The 21,787-nt window shown below is 44.9% G+C and overlaps 1 protein-coding gene and 1 long non-coding RNA gene across 3 annotated transcripts in view; both read right to left on the reverse strand.

Moving 5' to 3' along the window:
- Nucleotides 1-21,787, reverse strand: part of LOC146498744 (uncharacterized) — a 193,763-nt gene that overhangs the window by 76,263 nt on the left and 95,713 nt on the right. The gene's annotated exons all lie outside the window — the stretch shown is intronic.
- Nucleotides 15,329-21,249, reverse strand: net1 (neuroepithelial cell transforming 1). 2 transcript variants are annotated; one of them, XM_085138718.1, is made up of 9 exons: nucleotides 20,952-21,246; nucleotides 18,810-18,917; nucleotides 18,553-18,717; nucleotides 18,288-18,350; nucleotides 17,887-18,060; nucleotides 17,539-17,796; nucleotides 17,289-17,459; nucleotides 16,972-17,158; nucleotides 15,329-16,885 (listed from the first exon to the last, which is right to left on the reverse strand). In XM_085138718.1, the coding sequence occupies exons 1-9, from the start codon at nucleotides 21,039-21,041 to the stop codon at nucleotides 16,470-16,472; spliced, it is 1,632 nt and encodes a 543-aa protein (XP_084994844.1). In that variant the 5' UTR covers nucleotides 21,042-21,246; the 3' UTR covers nucleotides 15,329-16,469. The 2 variants fall into 2 exon arrangements, with proteins under 2 accessions (XP_084994844.1, XP_084994843.1); XM_085138717.1 differs by having other exon boundaries at nucleotides 17,539-18,060; nucleotides 20,952-21,249.

Raw genomic sequence — 21,787 nt, forward strand, 5'->3', positions numbered from 1 at the left:
AGGCTGGTGATGGATTTTAAGTGTTAATAGATTTAAATGACAAACTTTACTCTTTGTTAGCTGCTGCTCGGCCTGAGTTAGCATGTATCTGTGTCTGGCTGTTAGCCCTGTAAAGTTTATGGATGCAGCTTGCCAACCAACCAAGGGTTCGCTGGCAGTTTAGCAGCACTCTAGCATTTTGTCAAATATGGCCCGGCCTGTGGCAGCTAGCAGTTGCTTCCACACTGTGTCTTTTGTCCCGTCTCCCTCCCTCACCCCCAACCAGTGGTGATAGACGGCTGCCCCGCACTCAGTATGGTTCTACCTGACGTCCTGTTCAAAGGGACTTTTCCTTCTCAGTGTCATCAGGTTGTTGCTCCTGTAAGGCCATCTGATTGTTAGCTTACACTAGAAAGTACCTGGAGGCAGCTGTTGCTGTGATTTGGCACAATATAAAGAAAACTGAGTCCAGTTGAAATGAAATAAACTGGTTACTTTTATCTAAAAAACTGACCAAAGTTCAAGGGTTGTGTGCACAATGAGCTAAGACTAATCAATGGGAAGTCAATTCTTCAAAAATATTTTACTTCATTTGTTGAGGAAATACAAATCGTACATCAGAGCAGTAAAATGAAATAACAACTAGTTTTCAAATGTGCACCACCTGATTAAAACTTGAACCTTAGAAGTTGCTTTCATTGTTTCTAAAATTAGTTTTAGTTTTTCTCACAAACAGTGAGAAAATTCAAATCTTACCTTCATTTAAACTTGTTTAAATAGCAGGAAATGATTAAACTCATTTTCTGCAATCAGAGCTACAGCTACAGCGTCTCAGTGATGAGGAAGCAGAGGATGAGAAACTTAAGGTATCAGCGTAACAAGAAAAACATAAAACCTCCGGCAGGATTGCAGCTGAAGCTGATGTCTTCTGGTTCAAATCAGTGTCCATCCAGGCAAAGCCAGGGATCAGTGCTGAACTCATTACAATAATCAGCACCTGGATTATTGGAAGCTTGGAGGAAGAATCTCTCTTGTCTTTTCATGTCTTAAGAAAGTCATCACATCTCTTACACATTTTAACTTAAGCACCGTCCTTCCCAATACTATTCTCTTATTTAATGTGTGGAAATATATACAGCCCCAATCAAAAGTTTGAGACCTCTTGAAAAATGGCAAAGAAATCATATTTTGAATGGTTGGATCTTAACAAGGTTCCAAGTTAAAACATTTTTGATCATGCAATTTATTGAAAACAACGTTGTGGGGGAACAAAACAGTGAAGTGGGAGACCCAAACAAATGTCACCTGCACTGAACCCGAGGATCCAGTCGGCAGTCCGTCAAGACACTGGACGACCCTCCACCCAAATTAAGGCCGTTACTGGTGCCGACTGCAGCCCCGTAACCATCAGACAGCATCTGAGGTTTAAAAGACCAAAAACGTCCTCAAAGGCCTCAAACGCCACAGAACTGACCGTTTGGACCAAACATGGGACACTGAAAGATGGAAGAAAGTTTTATTCTCTGATGTAACCTTGATGGTCGTGATGGTTTCCAGGGTTACTGGCATGACAAGCAGATCCCACCTGTGATGTTTTCTACGCCCCACAGTGGAGGGGGCGCCATAATGGTCTGGGATGCTTTCTCCTTCAGTGGAACAACGGAGCTTCAGGAGGTGCAGGGGCATCAAACTGGCTGCTGGCTGAGTCCAGATGTTACAGAGAGCATCCCTCATGACTGAGGGCCCTCGTCTGTGTGGTCACCACTGGGTTCATCAGCAGGACAACGCTACAGTACACAGTGCTGCAGGACAAGGGACTTCTTTCAGGACAATAACATCACTCTTCTGGACCATCCTGCGTGTTCCCCTGATCTAAATCCAACTGAGAACCTTTGGGGATGGATGGCAAGGGAAGGTTACAGAAATGGACAACATCTCCAGACAGTAGACACCCTTCGTGTGGCCGTCTTCACTACTTGGAGAAATGTTCCCGCACACCTCATGGAAACGCTCGCATCAAGCACGCTGCAACGCGTTTTTGAAGTTCATGTTCATATTTATGAGTTCATGTTTGGAACGTAGATTTCTGTTTCGAGGGTTTGATCAGCTGTAAAACAGCCAGTGTTGTTTTCAATAAATTGCATGATCAATAAACTGTTTTGTTTCACTGCCATTTCTTCTTGTTGCACGTTGAAGCTCTACTTGGAACCTCCTTAAGCTCCAACCATGCAAAATATGATTTTATGCCATTTTTCACATGATTTTAAACGTTTGATCAGGCCAGTATTTGAAGATAACTTACATAACAGTAAAATGTGAAAGAAGGATTTTAAATGAGACTTTCTTACCTTTAGCTTGATCCTAAAATCTAAATGTCAGTTTTAAATATGTGCTACGCTGGCGCCATGAACACAAATCACAATATATGACATGGCGCTGTCAGCTTCAATGGCGGCTTTATCAGACAGTCCTTCTGGGAAAAACAGTGTTTTTGTTCTGTGTACACAGACACAAGTGTCACTCCAAACACACATAAATCACTTTCCAAATCCTTCGTTTGTGAGTCCATGTCCTCATTTCCTTCTTCAAATATCATGTTGTGGTCAAACGTGTGTTGAGAATCATCAGCAACCTGTAATTAGTTTGACCAGCTTATGAACCCTGGAGGTTCCAGGACTGGCCTGAATCCTGCAAAACATGTTTTCCTGCTTGCAAAGCAACATCATTGTCCCTGTGATATTAAGAGATTAATGTTTTCATCTTCTCTCGGAAACAGTGAACAAAGCACCTCCTCAGGTTGACAGGATAGTGAGAGTGTACCCATACCCTCAGTTGTAGCGTAGAGTTTTTGTGTTCGGAGCTACTCGTGGATATGAAAACTCACCAAATGATGGAAAGGCCACTTAAGGCTGACTAAAGTAAGTCAGTACACACGCACGTGTTTAAACAGCATTAAAAGCATGTTTGCTGACTGGTACAAAAACATTCAGGGGTTTGGATGCTTGACACTGGGAGCCAGAGGATGTCTCACCACTGCTAATGTAACAGTGAACTGCACCTGTTGGACATGTTTGTGCTATAATAGAATAATCTGACAAATAATAAGGCTTACTGTGTGAAACAGACCATCCAGGACAGTGTGTGACTGAAATGATGGTGTTTTAATATTCTGTTATTTAGCACTAACCAGCACATGTATATGAATGCAGCTTGCTAACTAGTGTTAGTTGATAACACTCCGCCCTCATGCCCAAATATGGTAATTTTTACTGCCAAAATACATGTCAAGATGTCAAAATGTAACCACACTGTTTAGTAAGTTAAACATCCACATCACGTCACTGCAACTAAGCTTAGGCAAATGGTTGGCTAACAGCAGCCTGCTGCATCTGCAGCGACAGACATAGCTACAACTACTGATGCCATTCAGGTCATGTGACTAATGGAGATGGACACCTGAGGAGTGACTGGGCCAGACGGGAAGTGCACCTCCTGTCTGTTTGCCTGCCACTCTTTACAGAAAGCTCACCTAACGAGGCGAGCAGAAGATCAACAGGTAAATCAAGAGCTTCGTGGTAAATGCACTGATTCTTATACAGCGCTTTTCTAGTCTCCCAGAGTACTCAAAGCGCTGTATACAACACGCCTCATTCACCCATTCACTTCTAAACACAAGTGCAAACTAAACTACATTCATACTCCGATGAACGCATCGGAGGGCAACTTGGGGTTAGTATCTCGCCCAAGGATATTTGGCATGCAGACTGGAAGCCAAGGATCGAACCACCGACCTTCCAATCAGTAGCTGATCTGCTCTACCACCTCTCTTTTAACCATGACATACCAGACGCCAAGATAAAAGCAGATACTGATTAGACCACCCGAGTGGAAGCTTCCGCCACTTGGCTACGCCTACAAATTCTGTCCAACTCCCACTAACCCTCCAGGAATGCAGACCAAGCTCTTGCAATGGTTGTATGAGGACCGAGCTGCTCGTAGCAAAGTGCTGGACACCCCATACTCCCCAAGCACCTCCCACAATTTCACATAATTTCCTGGGACATGGTCGAACGCTTTCTCTTATATCCGAGGTTCGACTAACATAAAAATACAGCCTAATGTCCCTCTGTCAGAATTGTCTGACTGTCCAACCCTGGATGCAAACATAGATTTACTCATGGTAAATGGTAAATGGCCTGTATTTGTAAAGCGCTTTACTAGTCCCTAAGGACCCCAAAGCGCTTTACACATCCAGTCATTCACCCATCCACACACTGGTGATGGCAGCTACATTGTAGCCACAGCCACCCTGGGGCGCACTGACAGAGGCGAGGCTGCCAGACACTGGCGCCACCGGGCCCTCTGACCACCACCAGTAGGCAACGGGTGAAGTGTCTTGCCCAAGGACACAACGACCGAGACTGTCAGAGCCGGGGCTCGAACCGGCAATCTTCCGATTACAAATGGGAGACACAAATAAACATTTCTGGTTTTATAGCTTAATTTTAATAAAAATGATACAAATGTTCTTTGGTAAGTAATTAGTAAACAGTATTTTGTTTTTGCTACATTCTTGCTATAAATCACAGATTTAGTAGAAAGTACAGTGTGAGTACAGCAGCTTATATCACACTTGGTAATGACTGAAACCACAGGTTCTGTTTTTAACCCGACTGCTTCTGTTTCTTGCTACTTTTTTTAAGTGCTGCTTATTAATTGAATGTTTGCTTTGCAGATGTTACTGTTGGCCAAGGCTTGTTAAAATAAACACATATATATTATTATGTATTAGCAGCAGCTAGGCAAACGGTCGTGGATTTGGGTTATTTGCCAGTGACATGTGATGTTTTGTTCAATAATGTGCAAAATATTTTCCTCTCATAAAAACATTCCCAACAGAATAAGAGTCCTCGACCACAGCAAACCTGTTAATGGACTTTGTGAGTCTTTGGCCCATTTGTGCTTCGCTGTTATACACAAGTGTCGTAAGTACAGCCATTACCTGGGAATGTTGCTGCTTTGTTTCCCACAAGACCCATGAAAGTATATTTAGGGAACTCAAACTGTACCAGGTTCTGTGCCAGGAACAGGAAAATGAACTCTTGATGCACACACAGAAATTACCGGCCCATTTATGGGTTGTTGTGGAGAGAGAAACCAGGTGCATAGTAACAAGTCCTGAATAATATCTAAGATTCTCGGGTTTCCTTTGACCCAGCAAGTTTTGCTTTCCGTTAATCTCCATTTGAGTTTTTGAACCAGAGGCGAGAACAGTAAACAATCTGATGACAGGTTCCAAACAAAACACTCGCCCAAAGGACATCATACTCTGACGCAGTGAGAGCCAATCCTGTAGGGCAAGCAACAAGGTTGCAAGATGCTAATTTCAACGTTGGCTAATCTGTGATCGAGTGCCAGTGTTGCCAACTTAGTGGCTTTGTCGCTATATTTAGCGAATTTTCAGACCCCCTTAGCGACTTTTTTTCTAAAAAGCAACTAGCAACAAATCTGGCAACTTTTTCTGGTGGTATTGGAGACTTATTTATGACGACTTTTTGACATGAAAGCGCGTATTGCTTTTACTCTCAACAAGCAGCGGTGCTGCCGTGGGCACCTTGCCCGTGCCAAAGCGCTCACGGGCGGAGGATAGTCCTCCCCCAGCTGCTATCAGGGAAGAAGATGTTCACACCTGTGCATCCGAACTGCAAATGAATCACGCATGAGCGAAGCCTCTGCTCCCGCACTGACTGTAACGCAGTCAATTCTTCTTTTACTGTTATGCTGTTTTGTGGATCACAAAGTTTAAAACTACTTATAAACACACACACAAAGTAACTCCACCAGAGTGCCAATTTCGGGTCACTTTTGCCGGTCCAAGCCCGGATAAAGGAGCAGGGTTGGAATTGTGACATTAAAAAAAACAATAATTGCTAAAAGAAATTTAATTTGTAGTTCTAAATAAACTCTAAATGCATTTAGGACGTTTTTTACTCACTTTATGTTATTTCTCTCTCCAACAACGTAGGTTACAATTACATTAGCATGACCAAATATGCAAATTAGGTGATGACGTCATTTAGCGACTTCTAGCTACTTTTAGGACAGCCAATAGCAATTTTCCTTACTGAGGAGACAGAGGAAAAGTTAACTCAAAGCTGAGGCAGTCTTCCCAATATAACCTACCCTCACAGTAATATGGGAAATGTGTGTTAAAGTATTTGATAACCATCTTGTTTGCAAGTTAGTGTACCACTCTTGGCAGGCCACGTGCCTTCAAAGCATTTCTGCCGTCTGCTGCACTTTACGTCAACGTTTGAGGTATAAAGAGAGATTAACCTCAGGAAGTTTGGCCTCACCACGTTATCCAAGCAGAAGTCCAGTTACTCACGTCTCCAAAACGCTCTCTCTTCAAGAGAAAATGAAAGAAAGCTTCAATCTCCTCCTGACACTGTGTGCAGTGGAGAAATACCATTTCACTTGTAAACATATGTTCTGCATTTTCAGGAACAGTCACTCACTCTGCTGTGCACAGAAGCTAGCTTGTTAGCTTGAAGCCTTTAGCCTGTTAGCTTAGGTTTGTATACAACTTTATTTGGTCTGGTCCTGCTTTGCCTTTCAGTCTTTTGGTTTGTCGGGTACACTGAAACTAATTTCCCCTAAAAGTGAAGTGACTAAAGCTGCGAGGACATTTTTGTCACCGTTTCTTACTATTTAATTCAGACGTACCAGAAAAATAAGGAAACAGAGACACAAACTGACACTGTGTATCTAACATGGATGGATTCAGAAGAAATGGAAAAATGATTACAAAATGATGTCTCGTGTTTGCGGCAGACCCTTAAAATGGTTTCTTCTACGAGGAACCAAGCTGCTCTGCACTGTTTGCAGAGTTCATAGAGGAAGTGTGTGCAAAATACAACGTACAAAACTGTCCCTGGGTCCAGCTCGGCCTCAGTTACATAGGTAGCATATAGCTTCTCCTACAATTCTTTTTAGTTTTAAAGGTCATGCATGAATTATCTTGAGAAGTGATAAAAACAAAGAGAACAGTGGAAACATGTATAGATGTGGAGCCTGAGCAATGGAGCAAAGGTGTGGTTTCTTTTAGCTACCTTGCTTGGTTTAAATACTGGAGAACAGCAGTGTTAATTTGCTAGATTAGTTCAGCGGATTGAGTCCTGCTCAATCATCCAGGTACGTAAATCAACCTCACTGTCACGGCTCTGGGTCATGTTGACCCGGCTTTCTGTTTCTCATGTTTTGGAGTTTTTCTAGATTATGATTTATGATTTGATTAATCAGTGAAACTGTTTTGATTGTGATTATTATTTACTAGGTTTTGGTCAGTGTCAAGTCTGTCTCTCTCTGTCTAGTCCGTGTCTTAGTAAAGTGTGTTTTGTTTCCTGTTTTACTTTGAAGGTTCTTGTTCCTGTCTGATGTCAGTGTTCCAGCTTTGCTCTCCCCGTCTCATTAGGTCTTATTCCTCCCAGCTGTGTTCCCCTTCTGTCTCTAATTCCTTGATGACTCCCTCAGTGTATTTAAGCCCAGGCTACGTCCACACGTACACGGGTATTTTTGAAAACGGAGATTTTCCGTTTTAAAAAAAAAAAAAATCCCGTCCACACGTAAAGGCAGAAATTAAGGAAAATGCTGCTAGGAACATGCCAAAGCAGCAGGTGGCGCTATATTCCTAACCGTGTAGAAATGTTGGCCAATCAGAAGTCTAGAAGCACTGCAGAGACAATTAACAGTAACAGTATTGTAGAAATTCATTTCACCGAAACAATAACGTGGCGCACAGTGTGACGTCAAAAAATGCGCACACCTTTGACGCTGCGTTTTCTGCGTTTTCTGCGTTTTTCTCGTCCACACGTAAATGCAAAAGCTGAGTTTTTGAAAATATCCACCCTGGCCGGAGTTTTTAAAAATCTCCGTTTTCAGTGACCAAAAACGCCGTTTACGTGTGGACGAAAGCTGCAAACGCATAGAAAAATCTGCGTTTTCAAAAATACCCGGGTACGTGTGGACGTAGCCCCAGTGTGTCTTTGTGTCAGTGTCGCGTCGTTAACGTCTTCTACCCTCACGTTAACGGCGTGTTCCATCTGCTAGCCTGCCTGCTTAGTTTATTTCTGTATTCCCAGTTTAGTTAAGTGTATGTTCCCTTTTCTGCCCAGCAATAAAGTGTGTGTTTGTGAGTGTTTGAGTTTACATCTGCCTCCGAGTCCTGTATTTTGGGTCCTTTCTCCCTGCACACAGCCATGACACTTTCAGCAGTGCATTTTCACCATGTTAAACACAGGGTTGATGTCTAACACAGGCTTCTCTCGTGTCCCACTGAAAACTGCTTTTATTTTATAATCACCTACCCGGACAATAACACTTCCCTCACCCTATGGAAAAACAAACTGGAAGTTCCAGGGAGCCATTAAAGGATTTTTTTCTTAGCAGCCATCAAAAGGAGTCAAAATGAAATCCGTGGGTCAAGCTGGTGTTTGACACTGCGCTGACAGGTCCCTTTAGCAATGTGTGACTGATGGTTGAGTGAGTGGCTGGTCTGCCTGAACGAGCAGAACACAAAGTATTTTGACATAAACACAGAGTCCAGGTTTGATGGAGAGGCGCTGTAAACAGACTTCATCCAGATGTCCTTTGCTGGTCAGATTGTGCCTGGAGCTTGTTGTGGTATTGGGTGAGGATTTTGTTAAACTGATCTGAAGGTCTCATATCCGAGGAATTTCCACTGCTTTTAACATCTAAACCAGAAGTAATAAAAGAGATTTGAGTGATACACAGAGGAGCTAGTAAGCCATGCATATCTGCATGTTGATCCCACAGACAGTCTCTCTGTTATATGATCTTGTTGCGTGGCCTTTTCACCATGCATGAGTGAATGAATTCCTCGCCCACATGCTCCACCAGCACTCACTGAGGCCCTTGAGCAAGCTGCAGTGCAAACTTGCTGCAGCTTGTTGGCCTTAAATCTTTCTCACATCGCTCTCCTTTGTTTTTGCTGGATGTGCTTTTTCAAAGCAGTTGTTGCATGTTTGTCAACAATTTCCTCCAATGGCAGCACCAGCAGCTTAATGGAAGTTTACACTGGCCTTCATCCCAGCTGTTATTCCCTAAATATCCTTTCCATGCTGTTCCACAACAAGATGTTTCTGCCTTATCCTCAGTACTTGACCAAACAGGAACTTTTCTATTGTGTTCTGGCTGATTGAGGCATCACACTGTATGATTATAACTGTTTTTATAACTAACCTCTAATTTTCATAAAGTTTAGCAACAACACAACTTGTGTTTTTGCTCAGTTGTTGAATAAATATAAATGTGCCAGAATTAGCATAACAGCTACAGATGCATTTCAATTATATTTCATTTATATAGCGCCAAATCACAACAACAGTCGCCTCAAGGAGCTTTATATTGTAAGGTCGACCCTACAATAACACATGCAGAGAAAAACCCAACAATCATATGACCCCCTATGAGCAGCACTTTGGTGACAGTGGGAAGGAAAAACTCCCTTTTAACAGGAAGAAACCTCCAGCAGAACCAGGCTCAGGGAGGGGCGGGGCCATCTGCTGTGATTGGTTGGGGTGAGAGAAAGAAGACAGGATGAAGACATGCTGTGAGGGTGAAGCTGCACAGATGAGGACGATATTATTGGCCCCCACAGAAATGTAGTTTTTCAAAAGTAAGTGCTGTGAAATTTAAACACAGAAACTAAATGAATTCACAAAAATGGGTCAAAATGATTCATAACAATGATTTCTCTTGTTCTGCAACATCAGTCGTTTTCTGTTTTGGCTGTGATAACGTTTATATACCCGTCTCGTGTCTTGTTGGTATAAATAGTTATTTTGTCCTCATCTGCAGTTTGCTGCTAAAGGAAAACAAGTAAAGACACATAAAACTTTATACTGCCTACATTTATTATGTCACAATGTTTGTTTTGATTCTGTATCCACAGGAGACAAATACACTGGAAGGCCAAACCTTCTGGTTAGAAGAACTTTGACCTGAAGGGAATGGAAATAAAATAGCCAAACATTAAACAGCTGAAATGACCAGAACAGGTCCACCTTAAAGTTGCAACAACTGTTCTGTAGGTCACCTGAGGCCTGCAAAACAAGCTTGACCTTTCACCTTATTGAAGCTGGTATGACTGACAAGACAGAAAGCCACATCTATTTACATCTATTTAGAGTGTGAATCTTGTTCTTTACTTGTCTTCATCCTGTACATGCCAAAATGTATACACAATATCTGTACCATGCATAAAACAGTATGTCCACTAGCTGTTTTAGATTCATGCTCACAGAGACTTTTCAGCCTCGCCAAAACAGCGCTGACGCTGTGGAAGACGTGGGACTACGAAAGAGCAAAGAAAACACAAAAATAATTACTCTGAGAAATATCAAACACTTCCCCCACCTCTCCTAAAACATAGAGTTGGGGTTACCACCTATAATAACTCAGACCTCCAACATTTAAACATGCTGTGATTGCATTAGATAAGAACATTTCCTATATCAGAGCGTGCACTGTGTTTGCCCAGGATGCAGGATTAATTAAATCCACTAATTTACTGTTATTGTCTCACCCGGCGCCACACAAATGTTTGTCATTCCAGCTCATCGTCACATCTGATGTTTGTGTTTGTGTTTGAATTAGAGCAATAAAGGGAAGTTCCTCCTTCCTTCCAGTTTATCTAAACCTCTTTGCCCTGCTAAGGCCACAGGGCAGCTCTAATTATGAAGATGCAGTGCAGACTTTCAGGGTGTGTTTAGGGAGTGTTTAGAGGACGTGCTGACACTGACAGGAGGTTCAGCTGTCTGCATCCATCAATAATCAGCCCAAAGTGGTGAGAGAGACACTTATGGTGTCGTACAGAGAGGAACCTGACGAGCTCGTGCCTGGCTCTCTGGAGAACGAGCGCTGCTGCACAACAGTAGCAGCTGAATTAATAAAGTGTTCCATTTTAAAGTCAACATCAGCTACGTAATCAACACTGACGCCTCCAAACATCAGTTAACAACCATGGTTTCATTTATTGGGATGGAAAGTTGCCTTGATTACACCAGGCTTGATTTAATAGGGGTGAACAAAGCAGTCCATGTTCATTCAACTGTTTGGTGAGTTTTCAAGTGGTCTCATATATAATCTTTGTTTATGGGCTTTGAACCACAGTCAAAGAACAAACTGAGTGTTGTTGTTGTTCTACTGTTGCAGGCAGATAGTTCACGTGATGTCTGTTAACCACCATGAATAACAGCAGACACAGACTGACTGCATGTGCTGAAACACAGGCTCAGTGTGCACTGGGCTGATGCTCAGGCTCGACCTGTCACCGTGGAACCAACAGTAAGTGTTTGGTGTATTAAGTCATAAAGGCAAAGTCAGTGTTTGTAACTGTGGACACACGTGCAGACTGGTTTACATCAGCAGTCCGTTCTTGGAGTTTGCATGTTGTTGGATGCTGGGAGACTTAATGTGTCAAAAACAAAAGACGTGATCATTGATTTTAGGAAGTCTTACAGCTCATCACCTGCTGTCAGCTGGACAGGTACGGGGGTTGTACTACCAAAACGATCAGCATAGACTGTTCTTGTTCGGAGAATGGGATCTTTTAATGTCTCTGAAACGTTACAGGCATTTTATTGAATCTGTTATCTGCAGGTTTGGGAGCACGACGAACAGGTTGGGACTTAACAGCCAGCAAACTCTCAGGGTGTTGGCAAGACGGGCTTTTGGCCATCAAGCATGTGCTGAGGAAGGCTTCACAGTGAGTCTGACTTATTGCCCTGTGGCCATCGTTTTTCCCGTGAGGAGGACCAAACAACTCCGTGTTTCTCCTTTTATCCCTGCTGCAGCCCGTCTCCTCGTTGCCCTCGCTGCCAAACTAACTTCTCCTTGTGGGACAATAAAGTTTTGAATTTGAATGGAATAAAGACTTAGTAACTCTGATGAGCGCTGGGCGTGTCTCCAAAGGAGCGAGGTTATAGAGAGCTGTGACCAGCAGCAGCCTGTGGAGGGACAAACCATAAACTGCTAACAGGATGCTGGGGGACAGCCTGATTCACAGTGGCTCCAACTTATAGGAGCAAAGGATCTGCTGCCATTGTGTGCCAGATACCGCACACTAGCCTCAGATGTCCCCTACAGACCATGCATCGGTAGGTTGGACATGTAGCATGTGAAGATCTAACCGTATATTAGGCAGGGTGGTTATGGGCTCACTCAACTCCTGGACCTGTGGGTAGATTGGTTTTTACAGTGAGGTTGAATCTATTTCAGTCGGTCTATAAATTAAAGTGCAGACGTGGTGGTCTAACGTGCAACAATGCAGCCACTGCTCAGTATGGTAAAGACGGGTTGTGGAGCCAAAGACGAGGTTTAACATAATAATTGTCATTAACTTTCTACTGGAGTTTTTCTCATCGTTCAGGTCCAGGTTTCCGTCTTCCTGTCTGCGTTTCCAATCATGTTCGTTGCTAATGGAAACCCGTCCAGGCGTCACATGACTCCAGGCAGACCAGTTTTATTTTCCCTCTCGTTAGCTTTGCTCCCAGTGACTTACATGGTGGAGGGGACAACACAAGGCTTTGCCAAAGGTCATGACACGTGACCGCATGAAAGACCATAAGGAAGTGTTTGCTGTAACCCTCCTCTCCATTGTACCTGAGTCATTTCATCCTGGTGCCCGGCCTGGCCGGTGGGCTGGACTTTACAATCATAGCAGCATAGATATTATTCTGTTGATTGTTGTGTTTGCCTTTTCAACCTATACTGACAATACCACAACGACGATTAAACAAAAACACTGAGGAGAGGTGTTTCTTATATCTGCTGACCAGGTTTATGAATAGAGGAGACATCATTTTACGACTTGGTTACCAGAACAAACGTGATATTTAAAACCAACTGAGGTGCCATGAAAAAGTGTTCACTGCCTTCCTGATTCATTTGTTGTTTGAATATTTGTGGCCCTGAGTGGAAGTAAGCTGAGCTGGAGGTGGAGAGTTGAAGAGTCTAGTCTGTGAGGGGCAGCTGAGGCTGAGTGCTGTTAGAGAGGACATACAGTGGGTCTTCTTCACACAACACTGATGATGGAGTTCCTCAGGGTTCTGTCCTAGGACCAAATCATTTATATTATACATACTTACCATAGGCAGGATGTATAATACTCTTGGTAACAGTGGAAAAGAAAAACTCCTTTAACAGGAACAAACGTTCTGCAGCTGTCTGCTGCGACGGGCTCTGGGTGAGAGCTGCAGGGGGGAAAGGACAGGAGGACTTGAGAGGAAGTTCATGGATGTAGTGAAGGAGACATGCAGAAAGTTGGTGTGACAGAAGAGAATTGCAGCAATAGGATCAGATGGCTGCAGATTATGGAGACGTCTATAAGGGACAGGTGAGAAAAAGTTCAAAGCAACACGTTCACTGTCTTCTGTTGAGTGCCCACTTACTACCATTCACATTCTGAGAGATGCAACTTTGGGTTAATACGTTGCCCTTGGATATTTGGCCTGCAGACTAGAGGCAGCCAGGGATTGAACCACCAACCTTTGGATCAGCAGATGCCCTGCTCTGCCTCCTGAGCTCCAGCCACCCTTTTCAGCCTAACAGCATCCGAGGTATTTGCTATAATGCTGATCAACTGTTATTCTAGTAAAATGACTGTGGAGAGCATGAGCGAATGTTTGGAGAATGCTCTGAGGAGCAGACGTAAGCACCGTCGTCTGCCAAGTGGACAAATTACAGGAAGAAAAAACTCTCGTCTCAGAGTTAAACAGTTCACCGTGATGTCTAAAATGAAGACATCTCTTTTCTCTGTAGTTATCAATATAACCATCGTTTATTATCACAAATGAAGCAAGACTTAAATATTGAAATCATTTTCTTAAAAAGGCCGTTGGGGACCTTTTGTTATTCTTTCCAAATAAGAATCAGAGACCTGACAAAGACAAGTGCTTTTCCTGATAACGACTCAACAAATCACCAGCTAGGATAAGCTAGTTTGGGAAGCAGGCTGACAAATGTCTGGACTGGAGATGTTTGTCCTGGCATGGAGCAAACAGGCGAGAGCTAAACATGGTCTCAAATCTCCTTCGTGTCCTTTTGGCAAACCTGGATTCACAATCTTGAGTCATAACTCCACTGATGACATGCATGCTATCTTTAATTATGATAAAAATAAAAAATGCAAATGAATAAAATATAATAGAAAAAGTGATATTTGTTTAGACTGAGATAAAAAACAAATGTGTGCCTGTGTGGGGCAGGGAGAGCTCAGGAGGTAGAGTGATCGCCACGTGATCGGAAGGTTGGAGGTTCAACTCCACTGAACGGTTACCCTGAGGTACCCCTGAGCAAGGTAGCGTCCCTGCACACTGCTCCACGGTTCGGTGGCTGCCCACTGCTTCACTGAGTGAATGGGTTAAATGCAGAGGGCTAATTTCCCTGCGGGGGTTAATAAAGTATGCATTGCATACTTGCAGACTACATGCGTTTAGGTTTGTGAGCCTCATGGGCGCTGCTGCACGTGGATCACAAGTTAACGCTGTTAGTACAGTTACTATATATAATAAGTATATATATGCAAAATACTTTACTATATGTATTAATTCATCCTGTCCCGATGAGATGGTCATCTGTCTCACCTGTCACCTGTGTGTGGGGGCGGGGCTAAACTGGCTTCATGTTGTAGGTTACGACCCCCTCACGTATCCTGACCATTAGAAATGAACTTCAAACCATAGCTGGTTGGCTCGGTGTTAAAACTAGCAGACACTACAGCAGAGCCGATGTATTTATTTAAGTCTGGAAATGTAGCGGCGTGTTGGCTTATTCTGAAAACTAGAACGCAGTTCAGCTTTGCCGGATTCGAAGACATGTACAGTGTAGTTAGTTTAGTATGAAATCCAGCTGCTTGTTGTCTTTGCTCAACTTCAAAACTAGCAGCCACGTGTACCTGTTTATTTTGAAAGCTTAGTTTAAAACTAGCCTCCAGTCAGTTTTGCTAAACAGGAAGTTATTTTATTTTGAAAACTGTCCAGAGTTTTGACAGTTGTGCTTTAGCTTTAGTTTTTCTTTGTCTTGAAATAAAGCCCAGTGTCTTCAGCAGCCTGTTGTTTGGTGCTTGAGACTTGGACAGTTTCCCTTTCCCATTTTTGGCAGCTGAAGCTAATGAGCTGCAGCCAATAGCTTTGTATTTAGCAGCAGATCCAAGCGCTCTGTCGTCTTGTCTGGCTTGGCAGGAAAGCGAATAAGTGCTTTTCCTAAAAGCTGCAGCTACGAGTTCATGTTTGAAACAAAGTGAAAAATAAAGACATGGAGTCAAAGGTTCAGTTTCAAATCTTACACAGATCTTTATTGTTCTTTTAATTACATCAAATTGCCGTTCCACTCGTTTTCATCTCAACAACCAACCAAATCCTGTCACTTCCCCAATCCTTCCTCATCTGCCTTCCCCTACGTACAGTTTCCTTTCATTTCTTTCCATCCATGAGCAACATTCCCGTCCACCTGAGCAGATGATGGGAGTTACACATGTCACACTGACCGTTTCACTTCCTAAACGTTCTCGTCTCCGTTCTCGTCTGCCTTCAACAACTTTCATCGTCGCTCAGTCCCGTCCCTCGGGACAGTTGCATACATCACGCCGCCTCTTCAGGTGCGAGCGGCGTCCACAACTAAAGCTCCATGCAAGATGCTACACTGAAAAGCGACCCGCCTCGTTCTCAGCAATCAGCTTTTTAAGAAACCAACGTGGCTCAGTTCAAAATTTTGTCTTAAACAAAACTCATCATCTCGTCTGCGATATGATTTCATCACGGTTTTTTGCTGACATCATCTGTTCTGCAATTAAATTAATGCCTCTGTAGTAAATAAAATAAAATAATGTCTGGCTTCTATCATCTGTTATTTAAGGAATGTATAAAAATAAGACATCTTCTGATCGGTCTAAAAACCCAACTATGACAGAAATCTGTTTGTGTGGCACACCTCACCTTTTTGGGGGTTTCACCTTGACATCGGCAAAGGTTCAAAAACCTGCCCTAACAGCTAAAACTCTGCTGCTTTACAATACCTAAAAAATACTAGGATAGATTTGAAAATATAAAGTGTAAAACTTTTATTATCCCCCAAAGAAAGGTCTAAAAGAGTGTTTAAATATGAACTTAATAGTAAACAGGATCTTTCTTCAAGAACTCAGCAAACTGGCCACACCGAGTGTGAACCGTGGGTTTACTTCTTGTCGTGCTTCCCTTTTAGAGCCGAACCACGTGCACCCCTCCAGAATACTGTCTCTATGGGATGCACTTGGATGGAGGAGTAAGGTAAATAGCTGCCAAGGAGGACAGTAACAGAACACTGCTGTAATAACACGCAGACAGTCATAAATACAGGTCCCAAGCTTCTCTGTGCTGTTTTATGTACAGGACAAACAAAGAGGTCCATCCACGCTCTCTCAACGCTCCGCCTCACACCATCGTCTCTTTTCTCTTCCCCAAAGAACAAAGAGCCTTCTTGTCCTTTTTGGTTTTATGTGTCGTGGGTGAGGATGACGTCGTGGACGTCGCGGAGGAGCGAGGCGAAGGGGACGTCGTGGTGGGGCTGTTGCACACTGAGGCGGGGGCCGACTGAGAGCCTGGCTGCGGGTAGTTCTCGTCTGCTTCCTCCATGTGGACGATGGCGGAAACGGAGGAAGGGCGGCGCTTGGAACGGACGCTGCTTGTAGGCGTGCTGGGGCTGGAGGGCTCGCTCAGAGGCCGGTGGACGGCGATGGCGCTACGGAGGCAGTTGAGCCACTGCTGCTTGTGGAAGACATCGTTGACCTGCAGAGTGTGTGATTGTGCCTGGCTCGGGTCTTGGGAACGCACCCGGAAGATGTTCTTGGCTGCAGAGAAAGCAGAGAGCGTCGTTAGCAACGGGGGCAGAGTGCTGCTCAGGCTACTAGCGGACACTTTCTGGGACGAGCCTTACCTTTGTCTGCATTGCTGAAGGCTCCTCTGAAAGAGCCGCCCATTCTGACATCACCATCTTGCAGGTCCTCCAGCACCAGATCCTGCACTGCGATTGGCTGCCGGTACACCTGGAAGCACTGGCGCTCGTTCCTGGTGACGGGGCGGGTCAGGATCAGCAGGTCGGTGAACAGGAACACGTGCAGCTTCTGAAAGAATTTCCAGGAAAAACAGAAACTTTCAAACCGGAGCATCGTCTGAGCACATAGGCTCATGTGCAGCCTCGTGTTAACGTGCAAAGAGAAGCACCGACGGCTTGGAAGTGTGCGCTGTGCTCACCGTGCCGCTCTTGTTGCGCAGCTCCCCGTGACACAGAAGACTCTTGCACCCTTCGATGCGAGCGTCCCTCTGCCTGTCGTCCAGATACTCCAGCTTGTCGATGTAGTACTGGCACTCGGACTCCCCCTTCTTCATGTTGATGTCAGACAAAACTCCCTGGATGACAGTGATCTGAACACACAAGCAGCCCAATTACTACATGGGAGAGGCGCTATGATGAATCAGTGTTGAACCAGTCTCCTGGACTTACAGCGTCCTGCAGGCTGGCAGCATCGGGGTGTTCTGCTGGAGTGTGTCTCAGGATCTCCTTGAGCAGTAGAGGGTACTTGACCAGGCGGGATCTGGGAATGTCCAGGAAGCTCCACAGGTCCAGTTTCCGACTAAAAGGTGACTCGAGGCAGCGCTGCAGGAAGTCCTGCACACGTGGGTCTTGCTTCTTCTGGTCCAGCAGCGCCTTGGCTGCCAGCTGGTTACTGCAGTAGTCTTTGTAGGCATTGAGCCTGGGCAGCTGCAAAGGAAGGAGGGACTCTTTAACTGCTAATTCAAAATACGGTTTATAATAAAGCTTTTGATGGCTCAAAAAGTCAAAGACACTTACCCAGCTGATAACAATTTGCCCAATCTGGCCCACAGTCCCGTCTGGCCCCGTGGCTTTGGAGAGCTGCGCCAGAAGGTCCTCGTGCAGTGGGATGTAGGCATCCAAGTTGCCGAAAATGTGAGTAAGCTCCTCCTCCGACATGATGGACAGCTTCAGCATCGGGTCGTGGTACGCCTGTGGATGGAGCAAAGTGATCGGTAATATCTGGGCAGAGCTTTGGGAGCTAAACTAAAAATATCCTGGTCAACAGCTTTAAGGGTACAAAAAAAAAAAAGACAGAGGAACAATTCCTGTCTTTTTATAGCTCCTGGCTGCGCTGCAGTCAAAGCCTGCCAGACTTTGATTTAATCTGTTTGCTTTATATGTACTCCCTCTGCCTCAGAGCTTTTAAAAGTACAAACCTTGCGTGCAAGCTGCAGGTCTTCAATCAGATCCTGTTCTCCACGAAACAGCTCAAATATGGCCTGAGGAATGGGAGGAGGCACAGACAGATGCTTTTTTAGTAAACATGTAAATCAGGTTGTCATTACATCGTAGCCTGAACCAAAGTGAGCTCAGCCAAGATGGCTGAATGGCTTCTAGTCCAAGTTAAACCATTTGACACAAAGACGTGAACTAGTCTAGCAAACGAGTCGAATTCATCCCTGTCTGGACTCCTGGACTCACCTCTTGCCGCTTGATCTCTTTGGTGGAGAAAGTCCCTTTCTGGTGGATGTCTAACGTCTCGGACCATAAGGTGCTGTTCCTCCTTTTAGGCGGTGTGGGGGCCGCTGCCTTGCTGCAAGGCTTCTGGGGCACGCCCGGCAACTTGCCATCGCCCCGGAAAGAGGCCTTCAGAAAGAAAGACCACATGTCAGACATGTTGACAGAGATGTCCCTGTCCCCCCAATGCGCTGTTTCTATTGGATGCCATGAGCGCTTACCTGGATGGTTTGGCCGAAGCGCCGGACGGCCCCATTCTTTACCGGAGAAATGAGGTTGGCTAGCGACGTCACCCTGCCGAGAGAACGGACACGCTTGTTGCTGGGTTCCTGCAGAAGGAGGCAAAAACAGAAGGGGAGGTTAGTCGTGCAGTTATTCATAACTCGTGTCTGAAAACCCTGAAAGTGTGAGAGAGGCAGATCAAAACGAATCAATCAGTAACTGTGACACCTCAGCAAAGACTTCCTCGTGACAAAACACGTCAAGGTCATAAATCCTGGTTATGAACTCCAGTCCCGCTTTAAGACGAGCAGCTGGAGCCGAGGTCAAGCCGCAGGCAGACAGCCTGGCGGAGCGGCAGACACAGATACTACGGAGGAGGAAGCACTTCCAGCAGCTGTTGGCTCCATCACATGAAGAGTCCTGAGCCAGCCCACTGAGCACAAAGACCCTCTCTCACTGCTGATCTGGAGGGAAGGGGGTCTGGAGGAATGCCAGGAATGCACGAGACCGTGCTTCTCAGCTGTTCAGGGTGTCTACTCTGCTGCTATCTGCTCTGACAAGAGCCAAAACTCAAGTACAGAGTGGATCTGCTGCATCGCTCAAACTGGGATAAATGATTCCTGATTTAGGGATGGAGCTGCGTGGCAGTGCGCCGCTGCTGCGAGCAAGAAAAGGAGCAGCAGTCAGCAAAGTGTTTACGCAGTGCAGCGCTGCATGGGGCACACCGCAGAGTTTATGGCTGCGAGTCGAAACACGCTCTTCAACGAGCCTCGCGTGAGAGAGTACTGCACCTGGGGCAGGTGACCCCCCCCAAACACACACAACTCCTCACCCGCCCCGAGGCTGGGAGAAATCAAAGAGCAGCAGGGTGATGATTATAATTCCACACGATTTGCATTTTCTCCTGCAGTGTAACATCTTCACAGTAATGCAGTTTTGTCCTCTGAAGATCAAACACATCGCTCGTGTTTCCCTGACACACAAATGAGATTTTGTCAGCAAATGTGGGAAACAGTGCAGCCATTGAGTCTCTGTGGACGCAGCTGTGGAACAGCTCAGTCTGCTGTGGCTGCGGTCAGACTCTCCACGGAGAGCTTAGCAAGCCCTCGAGTGGCCACATGTCGACTGCTTCCCTCTGTTTGTAACCAGACGTGGCTTCCTCTGAGTGATCACCAGGTCATACTGTGGACAAATAAGTGCTAACAAGTAGTTTTGGTGTGTTTTTGGGGGGCAGGGGCCACTCGTCCTGCTCTTTGTTTATCAGCAGTGAAACAGGGAATGCTGCTATTCCTGGCTGTCCTGTGGCATCAGAGCGAGTCAGGCTGGAAACCATTCAGATCTTAGTCAGTCGAACCCTCCAGACATCATATACATGCAGCCTCCTTCAACTTTCAACCTCAAACTTTTCTCAGCTCCCTCCCTGTGCTTCCTCTTTGATGTAAGCTCATATGTGCCAGATGTGTCCTGTGATTACAGCTTAGAAGACGATGGGAAAAGAACAGGCACGAATCAAAGGACGGAGTGAAAATGCAGGGTTTTACTGCAAGAAAGGACAATCCGTGAAGTGTTTGCAGACTCGTCTTTTACAGAGAGATTTACTGTCAGTGAAGCCACACAGGGAAACACACAGACAGCACCTGGGTTTGCTACCATATCTGCTGCTTTCATTTTAAAACACATTAGCTTTTGAATGCTTGGTTGTTTACTGAGACCCTGCCCCCTGCTGACTCACTGTTCCTGTACCTGATCTCCCCATTTCCCACTGAGACTCAGGTGTCTGCTGGGGTGCGAGAGCAGGGGGAATACACAGCCGTGCGTGGGGAGGTCGTTACTGTACAACTAAAAAGGTGCAGTTTAGTCCAATGATTAACTTTTCAGGGTTTGACAGTATGTTAAGCTTTGTTCCAAGTTCCCTGGAACAAAGGTCAAAGCCTCTGTGCACACACACACACACACACACACACACACACACACACACACACACACACACACACACACACACACACACTGTGTACATACGTGAGATAAAAACCAGGGTTAGGTGCTGATTGACTCACACTGTGATACCTAACACCACACTATGACTTAATTTCCAGCAGCTCTGGTCAAACATTTACAGAGTAAAGTTTCAGCCGTCTCACCTCGGACTCCTTGGCCTGGTTCTGGCAGTCTATCACTTGCAGAGTCCGTTTGATAGGCACCAAGCTACCCACTTCATCGTAAGCCACCATATCTTTCAGTAGAAACACAGTATCCGTTTAATCCTCACGAGTTGGCTTCAAGTAATCCACACCAGAGAGAAAAAAGGTGGCAGAAAATCACGAGTTATAAGCACGTAAAAAGACAGAACAGCTTCCCCCCGTCTGGCTTTTTCTGGCATGGGGCCCCCTCCTCACTCTGATCACACTCAGCTCTAAACTTTGGTCTGAGGCAGAGCAGGAGGGGAGGACTATTTATGCAGGGGAGGAGTCCTGAGGAGGGACAGAGGGACGGTCTACCTGAGGACAGCTCCTACTCAGTGCAGACAAATAGCTGCCCGCATGCTTTGCTGCTGAGTCCAAATATTACTATGAAATGTAAAAATGATGGGAACGTTCCTGCTAAGTGTGGTGGACGCACAGCAGCTCCACACTACGAGCTGTAATTCAGTCAATGGAGCCTGAATTCGCTGAATTAAAGACACATTTCTGGAGTTACAGCTGTATAGTTTATCAATATGTTTACGGATCCACGATTTGTTACATCTGTAGATCCCATAATAGCATTACTTAATCACAAAGGTAGTGACAAACCATTTGTTACATTCTTCTACATTTAGTTCAGATTTCTGATTTTACTTTTAAATCCAAAGTTAACTGAATAGTAGAAAATATGTCCAAGAGAGACACGATCTGTGCAGCAGGCTCATTAATAACTGTTCTGCACATTAGCTGAATTACTGATGGATACTCTGAGACCAAACTCATCAGGATGAGGG

The sequence above is a fragment of the Neolamprologus multifasciatus genome, chromosome 17 (genome assembly GCF_963576455.1).
Source record: "Neolamprologus multifasciatus chromosome 17, fNeoMul1.2, whole genome shotgun sequence".
Lineage (NCBI taxonomy): Eukaryota > Metazoa > Chordata > Actinopteri > Cichliformes > Cichlidae > Neolamprologus > Neolamprologus multifasciatus.

Bases quoted from the DNA above. Each gene is read 5' to 3' on its own strand.
- net1 (XM_085138717.1), bottom strand. From the start codon at position 21,041: ATGGTGGCTTACGATGAAGTGGGTAGCTTGGTGCCTATCAAACGGACT. The intron at 18,718-18,809 runs GTAAGCGCTCAT...TTCTTTCTGAAG, and splicing joins GCTTCGGCCAAACCATCCAG to GCCTCTTTCCGGGGCGATGG. The intron at 17,460-17,538 runs GTAAGTCCAGGA...TTGTGTGTTCAG, and splicing joins CTGCCAGCCTGCAGGACGCT to ATCACTGTCATCCAGGGAGT.